Genomic DNA, 13366 nt, shown 5'->3' on the forward strand with positions numbered 1-13366 from the left:
TCAAGTGTTTTGTGTTGGTTTCCTTCCTGCTACTTTGGTGGAATAGCCATGGCTGGATTCCTTAGAAAGAAAAGTTCACTGAGCTCGAAGTTCTGAGGGGTCGAGGGAATGGTATGTTCATTAGCCTCCAGGTGGAGAGGCCTTGAGACATGACAGCAAACCAATATATGGCCAGGATGGGGCTAGCGCCAACCTTCCAGTAGGGCTGTCCTGTTAAACACCATCCCTATATTTCATTTTTAAAAACTTTATTATTTTATTAGTACATATTTTTATACACATGGATCACGTTCATCATGGGGAATTTGTACCTGTACATAACAAGTCTCAATTCTTTTTTTTTTCCATTTTCTTCCCCTCTCTCCAACCCTTCTTCCCCTCCCACAAGCTTTGTCTCCATTTTCTCTTTCCATTCTCTCTCTTTTTATTTTCCTTTCCTTCCCTTACCCAGCCCCCGCCCTTGTTTCCCTTCCCATTGGAACATGTTATTTATACTTCCCATTATCTGTCTTCCATTATGCTCCTCATTTACCCTTTGGGTTTCTCACACAAGAGAAACAATGCAATATTTAAACTTGTGTGTATGATTTATTTCATGTAAGATTATGGTCTTGAGATGCATCTGTTTTCATACAAATGATTCCAATCTATCCTTCTTTATGAATAATAAATTCCATCATATATATAAATATTCCATCATATATATAAACCACATCTTCTTTATCTGCTCATCTTTTCATGGGCCTAAGTTCTGTTTCCAAGATTTAGCTATTATAAATTGTGCTGCTATAAGCATAGGTATGTATGTATCACTGTGGTATGATGCTTTTAATTCGTTTGGGAAGATATGTAGAAGGGGAGTATTGGGCCAAATGGAACCTCCAGTTCTAGTTTTTAAGGACTCCCCATTCTAAACTCCACAGTGGTTGTACCACTTTATACCCTCACCAGCGACAGAGAAGGGTTCCTCTTTCCCCACAACCCCTCCAGCATTTATTATTGGTTGTGAAATGGAATCTCAGTGTTGATTTCATTTGCATTTCTTGACCAATCAATGATGGGCATTTTTTCATATATTTATGAAAAAATCTTCATCTAGTAATGTCTGTATTTTAGATCCCCATTTTGGTTGGGTCTTTACATTTGATGGCATCCTTTTTTTTAAAAAAAAATTCTTTATATATTCTAGATGTTGGTTCTTTGAGGAGTAGCTGGTAAATTTTGTCTCCATTCTTCAGTTTGTCTCTTCACTCTTTTAGTGGTTTCTTTTGCTATGCAAAAGCTTTTTAATTTGACAAGCTTTTTAATTTTTCCTGTGCATCTGAGGTTTTATTCATGAAGTCTTTGCCTACACCTGTGTCTTCTAGAGTTCTAATTGTTCTATCTTCCAGCAGATAAATGATCCTAGTTTACTATTTAGATCCCTGATCCAGTTTGAATTTAGTTTGTCACATGATGAGAGATAGGAAGATACCACCACTTCTTATCATGTCCGCACTGTGCATGTCTTGATTACTTTTCTCTTGTTGCTGAGCACTGATGCCCAAAATTGGGGTGGGGGGATTTATTTAGCTTACAGTTGTTGGAGGTTTCAGTTCTTTATCAGCTGGCTCCAAGGCAGGGTGGCAGGGCACAAGGGCAACACTTCAAGGTAGCAATCAGAGCAAAAAAAAAAAAAAAAAAAAAAGACAAGCCCCTTTTCCTCTATTATATTGTACACAAGCCATACCCTCCCTTCAGGGCAAGTGTGCCCTCACAAAATCTCCTTGCCCTCCTTTGACAGAATGAGGACATTTACAGAGTAAGAACCCTGGCTCCCTGCTGAGTCTCTCAAACTTCTAAAGGTCTCAAGTTGACACAGTGTATCAACCATAACAGTGGCCCAGACTTCCAACACATGGACTTTTGGGGGGACAAATCACATTCAAGCCCCATTTTCCCCTTCTTTAAAATATAAGTATTTCACGGATGAAGCAGGTGCCTGAGAATGAGAAGACAAGGATAGAAATTTCAGGTTAAATAATAGCTACAACAGATGCTCAGTGATTTCTATCACAAAAAAAATGCACAAGTAGATAAATTTAATATTTTAATTTTCCTTACTGATAGAGTTATTTCCAAAAGATGAAAAATATTAACAAAAGATGAGAAATATAAAATAAAAAGCGGCCTTTATTCTGAGAACACGGAGAGAGATGACCGGCACCCCACCGCTGGCGTCCGGAGATCTCTCCAGCGAACATGTGGCGTGGGGGCCTATAAATAGCCTCGGTTTGGGGTGGAACCTAAGGCGGGCATTAGAGATACACAGGTAGCCCATTGGTCCTAGGTTTGGCGCCATATGTAAATTTCCAGGGGTGGGAAGATGGCGTCACAGGTAACTTCCTAGGGGCAGGGCAAGATGGGGCTTCCTGCTTCCGGTTGTGGCTTTCCTGGCTACAGTGTCCTGTCTGGGCCAAAACCTTTCACTTACTGCCTGCCATGATTGAAAAGTAGGTACAAAAACCTTGCCTGGAGAACAAGACACAAAATCACAACTTACTATCTAGAGGTCCAACTCTGCCCACCGGCAGATGTTCAGGTCCCTCAGTATGCATGGCGAAGCCTTGCTGCTCTGTCTTGAGAACCCCCGTTCTAGACCTCACTGCTAATTTGCCTTCCTTCCAATCCACACAGTCAGTAGTCATTGCATGGTGAGACTCATGGTGTTGAAAATTGGAATGTAAAATCATGTGCTAAAAGATTTTCAGTAACCTGGAGAGATTCCTTGGGTGTCTGAGGAAACTTGTGAACCTAGAGTGTTAGACAGTTAGTACTCAAAAGCCTGACTCAAATGGCATAAATGCAACCCTGATTTGAATGGATGAGCATATTGTATAAATTCATGAACTAACAAGTGGAGTTTTGTCACTTCGGATAATAATTCTACTTAAAATGTAAACAGTCTGTGTGTTTCCCACTGTTCCCTGTTTGGGGCTTTAATATTCCCTGCTTGTTTTTCTTTAAAAAGGGAATGATGAGTTCTCCCAAAGCATGCAGCTGCTTCTCAGGGCACTGGTACTGTAGGAGTCTTAGGGGTTGGGCCCTGTGCTTGAGATGCTCACTGTAGTATGGGTTTGGTGCTTCTGCCTTGGGTCTTATTTCTCAGGGTCGTGCTCATTTTCGCGCGGTTCCGTTTGCCCTGTTGAACACTTCGCTTTCTTTCTTCCCCGTGAGGCCCAGAATGCCCAGCAGCTCCACGAGCGCATCCAGTCATCCAGCATGGACGCCAAGCTGGAGGCCCTGAAGGACCTGGCCAGCCTCTCTCGGGACGTCACGTTTGCCCAGGAGTTTATCAACCTGGATGGCATCTCTCTGCTCACCCAGATGGTGGAGAGCGGCACTGAGTAAGCACCTTCTGTCCAGACTTCTGCCTCTGCCCCTCCTTTGTGCTGTTTGTTACCTGCAGTAGCTCTGGTGAGACCGGGCACCTGGCTGGACCCTGGGAAATGGCTCTGACTGCCTTGGCAAGGAAGTAGGTTGTAACCTTAAGTAGCTCAGACTTTTCCAACTACTAAAGTAGGTGAAGGCACCCCATTGAAGTAACCTTTTAAACAATTTAACACCAGAATGATTAAATACCTATTATTATTTAAAATTAAATATAATCATTATCTATCGAGTTGCTGCTGTACACAAAAGAGTGAGAAATGGACAAAATGTAAAAGACAAGTATTTCCCAAACACCCATGGCAACTGTCATGTAGACAGAATTGCTCTGGTCCAGATCCACAGGTGGAGACTGTGTTGACATCAGGGGGCATCACAGAAGATGTGACAGTGATCTTGGTCTTGAGCGCCATCAGGGCGGCCATGGAGCTCAGCTGCTCTAATGAGGAGCTCTCTTGTCCCTCACCTTAGTGGGAGCTGAGGTTCTCCCCTGAGGCTGGAATACAGAGCTGCCTCCGCCCCAGTGGCTACATTCTATTGGCAGAAGTGAGTTGAGTGTCTAAAACTGCTGAACCAGAATTAATTGAGGAATTAATGATGTGCAAATCTGGGTATTTATTAGGATACCCAGGTATTTATTAGGAGTAGATATTTATTAGGAAAGAGGAAATGTCATTGTGTCCTTATCGATACACGGACTGGACAGATGATGGTACCTGATGGTACCTGATGAAGATGGGTCTGGTCCCCTCCATCCCTGCCCCATCTTACCCCTTTCCTTACCCCCTTCCGCTCCTCCCTCTCTTCCTCCCCTTCTCTCTCCCTTCTGTTATTTAATAGCTATAGCTGGTGCTAGTGAAAAAGTCCTTCTCTCTTAAAGACATTGTGTTCCAGTAGCAGGACTAGTTCTCCTGTAAGAATGTTCTTTAGAGTTGGAACTGGGATTTTACCTTAAAGACAAGAGGAGAAAATTCCTAGAACTGAATGGGGGAAAAAATCAAATCCTAGAGTGCTGGTAAGGTGACTACTTTGTCTTTTGAGTGGTGGCTAAAATTTCACTCCGGCGGAAAATACCAGCTTGGCCCAGGCCTGGGGAACTGAGGCTCTGCAGGTAAGGGAATTAGTCCTCTGGGGTACTGGAAGTTTGGCTGGATCTGAGAGTTTCAGAACTCAGTAAGCATGAGTTTCACTGCAGCAGAGGGAAAGGATAGACTCTGTCACCCCTGCATTCTGGCTCCCAGTGAGAGGAAAAAGTGTGAGCTGTGGTTCTCACTGTTCACTCTACCAGAGCTGCTGCTGACCATTGGAGAGCAGCAGACCTGAGCAAAAGCTCACAGGGGATGCTTCAAGGCCTGGGGGCTTCTGCCTCAGTGATATTGTGCATGGATACATTAAGTCAAAGTGGAAATATAGCCAGGTGTCAAAGCATACATCTGAGATCATAGTATTCTGGGAGGCTGAGGCAGAAGGATCACAAATTCCAGCCTAGCCTGGGCAACTTATTGAGACCTAAAACTGAAAAGAAGCTAGGGATGTAATTCAGCTGAGTGCAATTCCTAGTATTCATTAAAAAATGAAAAATATTAGCATGTTATGAACTCATCTGAGTTGTAGCCATTGCGGTATCCAGAGCCATGTGCTACAGCCAGTGTGATGTTACCTGCTATGGTTAGGTGTCAGCAGACGCCTTTGGTCTGCTGTCCTTGGCTTCATTTTAACTTAGTCACCGTGTTAAATAAAGGCTTTATCTCCGAATATGCTCCCATACTCAAGAATTTTAAGCAGGGCCAAATGTGGCCTGTAACACTAAGGAGCATTGTCACTTTTGTTTTAAAACAAGAACAGTAACTAGTAATTTATTTATGTTGCTAAACTTTAACTTTTTTTTTTTGAGACAGGGTCTCACTAATTTTCTAAATTGCCCAGATTGGACTCAAACTTGCAGTCCTCTTGCCTCAACCTCCCAAGTTCTGGGATCATAGGCCTGTGCCGTCTCATCTGACTAACATTCTCACTCTTCATCACTCATTGCCTTACTCTGTAACTCATCTCCACCCCTAGAGCTGCCAAAAGAGTAACTGTCTCTTAGACCTACAATTGCTGATGGCAAGATGAAATCACTTTGTCATGTTGCATCTATCTGAGTTCATTATGTAGCCCAGAGCATCTGCGTTCTTTTATTTTAAACATTTTAACTATAATAATCAGGATTGCAATTTGATGATATGTACATCCATGTTTCAGACAGAACACAAGACCAGCTCTTGAACAAATTCTGTTTTGCAGTTTTCTCTTGCACTTCGGTCATGCTGTATTTCTGAGGAGTAGTGACACCTTCCTGGTCCCTTGCAGTATCCCCTCGCTGTTGGTACCGAAATTCAAAGTCATACGGCTTTTGCAGATGATTCAGAGGGGCGGGACTTCAAGGACTCTTTTCAGTATGCTGGTGCTTTACTGCATCTTACAAGGTGGCTCCTTTGACCCATCTATTTCTTCTGATCTTTTGCTCACATTAAGAAGAAAACAGTGAGATATTTTTCTTATGAGGAAACCTGACTTCTCAATTGAACTTATAGCAAGACTTTAATTAATTTCCAAGAAATCTTTGGAACAGAAAGTATGCAAATCGAATGAATCCTGCAGTTGGGAAGACATTTAGTCATGATCCTGGGCTCAGTTCCAGCGGGGGAAGGAAGCTGGAAATTTCTGAAGCTGGACTTGTGGAAATTTTTAGGAAACATAGAAGAAACATAGCTGGATTTCTCTCTTTGCTTTTAGTAATAATGAGATTCAGAAAATTCTCTCTCCAGCTTGTTTATAACCCAGGGCTGTGCTTTTTTAAGGCCTCTTTCCAGCTGGTACCAGGAGAGGCCGTGGGGCAAAATCCTCAGCAAAGGAGCATCAGGGATGTGCCATTTTGTTAGAGCACAGTGTTTAAAAGCTGAATTTAATTTCCCATCCTTGTGGAAATTTGAAATTCCATGCCTTGTTTTTTGATTGGAACATAGGCATGGAAACAAAGTTGTGGAGAGTGGAATCGCCTCCACCTGAACAAGGAGGGGAATAGGAAAAATTGGACGTGGTTTTTATTGGTCCAAAGTAGTGAGTAATACTGCATTTCTTTCTTTCTGGTTCTGGGGGTTGAACGCAAGGCCCTGGCACTGAGCTATCTCCTAGCTCTTTTTCATTTGGAGATAGGGTCTCACTAAGTTGCCCAGGTAGGGCTTGAACGTGGAGCCTCTGTTTATGTCTCCCAGACCGCTGAGATTATAACTGGGCACCATCACGTCCAGTTCGTTGTGCTGTTTTTGAAGGGTTTAGGGCTATGGGGTGCCTTCAGGCCCACAAACAGCTGGGCAGCTTACTCTGTAACTCTTCACTGTTAAAAGATCAGTCATCACTGGGGGCAGAGAGTGGGGCACATGTTTCCAAGAACGAAAGGGCAGGGTACTTAGTTTCCTTCCCCTTGGCAATGTGATGGGAAAATCACGCTGCTGGGGCATGAATAAGCAGTGGACCGCCCTGCACAGTCAAGGAACCACTGAGAAGAGTGAAAGTCCTGGAACTCCAAAGAACTTCCATTTCTTAAGGGGAAATCTTATTTATTGCTAGAAAAGACATATAAGTAAGCAGAAAGGGAAAAAACAAACAAACAAGCAAAACCTTTGTAATATCCCCTCTGTGGACAGCTATTTTGAATGTCTTTATGGGTGTCCATTTTGTGTTTTCCTTTAAATACTCAACATGCATGGCATTTATCAAAGTAACTTTATAATAGTCACGCTCTCCCCTACCCATATTTCCGTGTCCCTAAATATTATGCTCTTCTGACTTCTGTGGCCCACACATCATTTCATTCTCACAGCTTCCTCCAGATGCAGCTGATTCAGGATATGATACAGTTACTGGAAGAACCTGCACAGTATAGTTAATGGTTCCCCTTTTGTGTGACACTGACGTCACTTTCAATATCTTCTGACCTTTTGTGAATCGACTTCCCTTTTAGCAAAATCTGAGTGACTGAATTATTCTGTTGGAATAAAATTAATGGCTGAGGAGGACACGTTCATTTTAAAGCTATTCTAAAATGAAAATGAGCCACTAGGTTGCTGGAATGTCCTGTTGCAGGTTTCCATTTCTTTAGGAGAATGCCCCTTTCCAGTACCCTGGCCTGTACTGAGCTGGCATTCCTTTAGTTTTTTTCTAATATCCTAGGAAAAATAGCTATGAGTTATGTATTTGAGGTGTTCTCAGTAATCTAGGGAATTTCTAAGTACTGCTTTATTTATTTGCTTGAGGTCATTTCTCCAGAATTTGGCTGTTAGGTGGGAGCCATGGAAGGAGTTTCACAATTATTTTAGGGATATGGAAAATTCTTAAGTAATAGTCTTCAAAATAAATAAAATTAACTGTACAAATAATTAGTCCCCTCCCACTTTGTCATACTTAGGATATAAGTGATAGAGTCTGGCTGGTGTTGGGTGTAGTAGTGTGTGTGTGTGTGTGTGTGCACGCACGTGCGTGTGTGTAAAATTTGTCCTCATCAAAAACAAAAACAGTCTCATGTTAAAGTTGCATTATTCAAATCATTTTTACCTTACCTGCACCAGAACTGTTCAGTTTTTAGGTGTTGAGAAAATAGAGATACAACTGTAATTATGCTTGCTGAGTGACACTGTAGCTCTACATCACTTAGCAGCCACACTTGGGAAGGGACTTGTAGATTTTATTCCTGTAGCAAAGTATATTCTTTGAGCACTAGTGTGTTCCTGACGCTGGGCTGGGCAGGTGAGGGGGTGGAGGGAGGTATGTGGGAAAAATGCAAAGATGTAGATGACAGTTTTAGCTGTGTATGACCTTTGTGGAAATTTTGTCTTTGCACAAAAGATTTCTTTCTTTTTTTTTTTTTTTTTTTTTTTTTTTGTCTTTTTCTTTTTTATCGGTACTGGGGATAGAACTCACGACCGCCTACTTGCAAGGCAGGTGCTTATGCCGCTGAGCTAAATGCCCAGCCCCTAAAAGATTTCTTTTTTTAAAAGCATTTGCCAGCTTTAACTGCCTTCATTGCTTTTGAATTGGTTGGATCATACAAGTCCTGGCCCTGGAACATTCGTGCCAGCCCAAAGCCAAGGTCACACCACTTGAGGGTTACATCTCAGTTCCTCAGAGGCCAGGAGAAACCAGAAAGAAGCTGCTTCCTGCAGTCCTTGTGCTCAGCACCAGCTGTGGCTGCTGGGTCTCCCAGGCTCCTTCTGCACCTTTCCCTTTTGGTGCTTTCTGCATAGCTTGTGAGGCCCAACTTCAGGTTCCTTCTGGGGAATTTGCATCACAAGGACCAGAGCTTTGTGTCTTTAGACACAAAGGCTTTCTTCAGAGATGGAGCAGAACATTCCTTAAGCAGGCTCCATCCCCCTTCACCCTGCATTGCATTCTGTGTCCATCGTGCTGGTCATGGAAATGAGAAGGGGCTTACACAGCTCAAGACTTGAGATTACCTTTGACCTGTACTAACCGAGTCCTTCCATGGGCCAGGATGAGGGGTTTTGGCTTCTGTGAAACCCTAGCCTCTCCACAAACCGTTTTTCTTCTGCTCACATTGCTTTTTTAAAAGTCAGTATACTTTAAAGAAAAGAGAATATTCCAGTTAAGACAACACACACACACACACACACACACACACACACACACACACTACCCCCAGCATCATAACAAAACATTTCTCCTCTCCTTCTGCATAATCAGAAGTCTACATGACAGCCCCATGTGGAAATGCAGGAAACACCTGCTCTGCTGTGGTTAACCTGTATGCTCTGACCAGGGAGAGCTCTCCGGGGCTGGATGGCTGCAGGAGCTAGGCACAGGAAAACCAGCTATGTTGACACTTTACAGTGACTGCGTAATACAAGTATGTTCACGCAAGTATGTGTACACACACATTTTGTTTCACAACAGCTTCAAAGTTATAGAGAAGTTCCAAAAATAGACAGAAAACTTCCATTTGTTCCTCACCTAAGGTTTCCACTCACGGTTTTTTAAACTGTCCTTTTGGAATCTTTAATACAAAAGAGTTAGCTCTGAGCTAGGAAGCCTATGATCCCAACTGTGGGATCACAAGTTCAGTTCAACTTGGGCAATGTAGCAGTTGTGTGAGTTTTTGTCTTAAGAAAGAGAGCTGGGATGTAACTCACTATGAATACCCTGGGTTCAATCCCCAGTAACACGTATACTCACACACATGCCTATGCATGCATGAACAAAAGGTTCCTCGCTCTGGATCTCTTCCGTGGTCATTCAATTTCCTGCATGACTTTGACATTTTAAAAAAAAATTTTTTTTAAAGGTTGGCAGTTTGACAGAGTGCCCTTCAGTTGAGTTTATTAAAATGTAATACATTAAAGATCCTTTTCAGGGAAAAGCAGAATTATGTCTCTCTTACAAATACATAAATTAACATGTGTTAAAAGAATTCATTTTGCCCATATGATAGGAGGGAATCAGGCAGATGTTATAATCATTTCAAAGGAGAAGCCAAAAGAGCACAAATTTATATGAAGCAAAGGAATGCTGAAATGAATTGCAAATGGAGATCTAGCTGGTTTTCCACCAGCTGGGAGGAAGCCAATTAAATCACTACCAGACAGAGCAAAGTTGTGTGTGTGTGTGTGTGTGTGTGTGTGTGTGTTAGTTACCTACAGTTTGCAAAGAGTTATAAAGTAACTGAGAGACAGCAGCAGTACTAGAATCTGAAAATAAGATATCCCTGGTTTATCCAGGTCTTTTCCTTAACTTAGCTTGGCATGAGCTGCTTCTCCAAGGAGCCTTGGTTCATGTCTTGGAAAGTTGTATTTAGCCCTCGCAAATGTCCCCCACTCCTGCTCCGTTCTGTCTTCTCTGACCACCCTTTCTTGCTTTCTGTCAATAGCTTTATGATGGAAGAAACACGGAAAATCATAAATATTTGAAAAAGAAGCAGAAGGGAATAGAGGATAAAAATCCTTGAATGTGTAGCGCTGTAAAGTTTTACTAAAGAGCAGATTTTAGTCTTTATGTGGCTATTTGTTTTTGGAGGCATCGTGCTTTTAGGCTGTTGAGGACTGTGAAGGTTAAGTTCTTTAGAAGAACAAAGACATCTATCAGCCTTTTAGGAGGTGCTGTCCCCGATTACCTGACATTGTATGTGTCAGTTATGTACAGAGAACTGGACTTCAAGGAGCTGGTAAATGCAGCAAGGTTTCCCAAAGCTTGGAGCTGATGTAGCCCCAGGGCCTGTGGGTGGAGAAAGGGAAATCAGAGTTCAGTGAGGCTCCTGCAGGAGGCTAGAGCTGGGCAAGTCGGGAGTAGGATATATGTAGTTGGAAAGAGGAGGCTACTCAACACAGGCAGAAGGCAGACTTAAAGCAGGAGATGTGGGCAGGTTTGAAGAATGCAAAGTGCTTTGACCAGACTTGAGTCATTTGCACCTTTATCTTTTGGAACCTTGGTTTTTAGTTAGTTTGCTCATTTGTTTTAAAGCGCAATTACCTATTGGTTTGGGCAAGTTTGTCTATTGTGGGCTCCAAGGTACCAACTTGGTATACAACATGATTGTAAGTATCTCTTTGAAGACACTGTAATGTCTCTCAAAGGAGAAGTGCTTTGGCTCCAAGGAAGAGAACATACAGTTAGCAGGCCTTTTATCAAAAAAGATAATGAATTATTTCTTTACAGTCGTGCTTTCTGGCTCCAACTTTTTTCATTGAGAACTCATCCATTCTTAGCTCTAGTGGTTCCGCTTCTCCCTTGAAATCTAGACCCGCTCAGATCCAAATGGATCTTTTGGCCTTTAATCAAAAGTAAATGGTGGTATGTGGGTGAGAATAATTTAATCCTGGTCTTTGGATTGTCTTTTGTCATTACGGAATACTAATTTGTTACTTTTGTGTTTTAATGGGTAGAGTCCCTTTGCTTGGTGGCAGTTAATCTGTCCTCATCTTAGCCTGGGTTTTCTTCATGTTCATTGTATTCAAATGATTGCTTTTAAACTTGCCTCACGTGGCTGTTTTTACATTTTGCAGACGATACCAGAAGTTGCAGAAGATTATGAAGCCTTGGTAAGGACATAATGATCAATTGATTAATGGTTTACTACTTTCTCTTCTTTTCCTCTGCATATATCCTGTCCTGTGACTAGTTTTATGGCTGTATGTTTAGATCTTTTTGATTAAGAAGCTTTTGCTTTTTGTTTGATGTTCTTATAAACAGGTTCCCCGAAATTTATCTTCCTTTTCTTTTTACTTTATAGTGGAAAGAGTATTTTATGCTTATAACTATGAACTGATCATATAAGGCTCATTAGTCTTGTCCTGGAGCAATGCTAGGCATAACTTTATGTATTACTTTAAAGAAAACTTTCTATTTTTTTTTTTCTTGTGGCCTGTGTGATGTTCAAAGTTAAAAGTCTTTGATTTCCTTTAATGACTGAGAGCAAAGGTTCACCTTCTCAAACAGTATTCAGGATTGATGTGTGGAATGAATATTACTTAATTGGGGTCTGAGAAGATGCTCAATCATCTATATATTAAATGAGTTGCATGATAATTTTGTCTGGAGATCTCAGAACTTCTTTCTGAGCCCCATAGCTCAGGGCCTTTCTTATCCACTAATGAGGGAGAGTCCCAAGCAAGCTGAGTCTAGCTCTGTGCTCTTTACAAGAGATGCACGAGCACATACAGCTTGGAAGTAAAAGAATGAAATAGCATATATTATGCAAATACTACTGATATAGGGGAATGAAACTCCTGACCTACTCTGTCCGAGAATTTATATTCTCTAAAATCGAAGAATGAATTTTAGGAACAACGGAGGTTAAGAGTAGAATGTATTTGTTGAGAGAAAGAAAGCTTCTGTCTGAGGAGAGACAGAAGGAGTTCCCAGCGAGTTACCAAGGACTCTGTCTTTCCCAGGGACTTAATTTATAGAGTAAAATCGTGGGTTCATCAGTGGGGGGGTGGGGAGGATGGAGGTGGTAGGGGGTGTGGGTAACTGGGAACTCACGGGCATAAGGGTGAGACATAACTACAGTTAGCCAATATGATTAGTAGTTCAGGTAAAATTGATTATATTGGGGACAAATGGGAAAGCAAGTCACGCAGGAAGCAGGCATTCTCAGAGCCGTGACTCTTCCCTAGTGGGATGGGATGGTGACTCCAGGCTTCCTCGGGGTGATAGGAACTGATTAGAATATCAGTCCTTAGGATGTGGGCGCATTTGTTTGATCCTTTGTCTTGAGGCCTGGCCTACAGCAGGAGGTGTCTGTCCCAGCAGACACCCCAGCAGTACAATTGCCTGGTATCTGAGCTTATGCATTGGCTCCTGTGAGGGTCTAGCCTGGTCTCACTGCCTATCATATTTCTAACTAACTCAGCTGCCTGCAATACTACTACTAATAAAATTCAGTAGTTTTATTTTCATCAGGCCATTTAAGACTTGAAGACAGTATGTTATCACAAATAAGAGGTATAATGTAGCAAAAAGGTTAAACTCATTTGGAAAATGAAAAAACATTAAATTCACATGCGTCTGATATTAAGGCTTCAAAATACCTGAACCAAAAACTGACAGTTAAAACGAAAACTAGACAAACCCATTATTCTACATGAAGGTTTTACCTTTGTTGTAACTCATAGAAAAGTTAGATGAATTCAACAAAAATACTGAAGATGTTTAACACTATTTTTTGTTTTTCATACCGGGGATTGAACTCATGACCTCACTCATGCCAGGCAGGTGCTTTTGCCATGGAGCTAAACCCCTGGTTGTTTAACACTCTTGAAGATCTTGTAACAACAGCAGAATGCACACTTGTTTCTAGCACACGTGAACATTCAACAGAAACTATACGCTGGGTCACAGCAAGTCTCACGAATTTTCAAGCGATTGAAATTATACAGATTAGGTT

General features: G+C 41.8%; 1 protein-coding gene across 7 annotated transcripts in view; it reads left to right on the forward strand.

Annotated features, from left to right (window-relative positions):
• Positions 1 to 13366, forward strand: part of Elmo1 (engulfment and cell motility 1) — a 531134-nt gene that overhangs the window by 177381 nt on the left and 340387 nt on the right. For all 7 annotated transcript variants that reach the window (XM_063233959.1, XM_063233960.1, XM_063233957.1 and 4 more), the window contains 2 exons: positions 3217 to 3386; positions 11484 to 11519. In XM_063233959.1, coding sequence (XP_063090029.1) covers positions 3217 to 3386; positions 11484 to 11519 — 206 coding nt within the window. The remainder of the gene's footprint in view (positions 1 to 3216; positions 3387 to 11483; positions 11520 to 13366) is intronic.

The sequence above is a fragment of the Cavia porcellus genome, unplaced genomic scaffold (assembly GCF_034190915.1).
Source record: "Cavia porcellus strain 051 isolate PalLab524CR breed Dunkin Hartley unplaced genomic scaffold, mCavPor4.1 scaffold_23, whole genome shotgun sequence".
In the NCBI taxonomy this organism is placed as follows: Eukaryota; Metazoa; Chordata; class Mammalia; order Rodentia; family Caviidae; genus Cavia; species Cavia porcellus.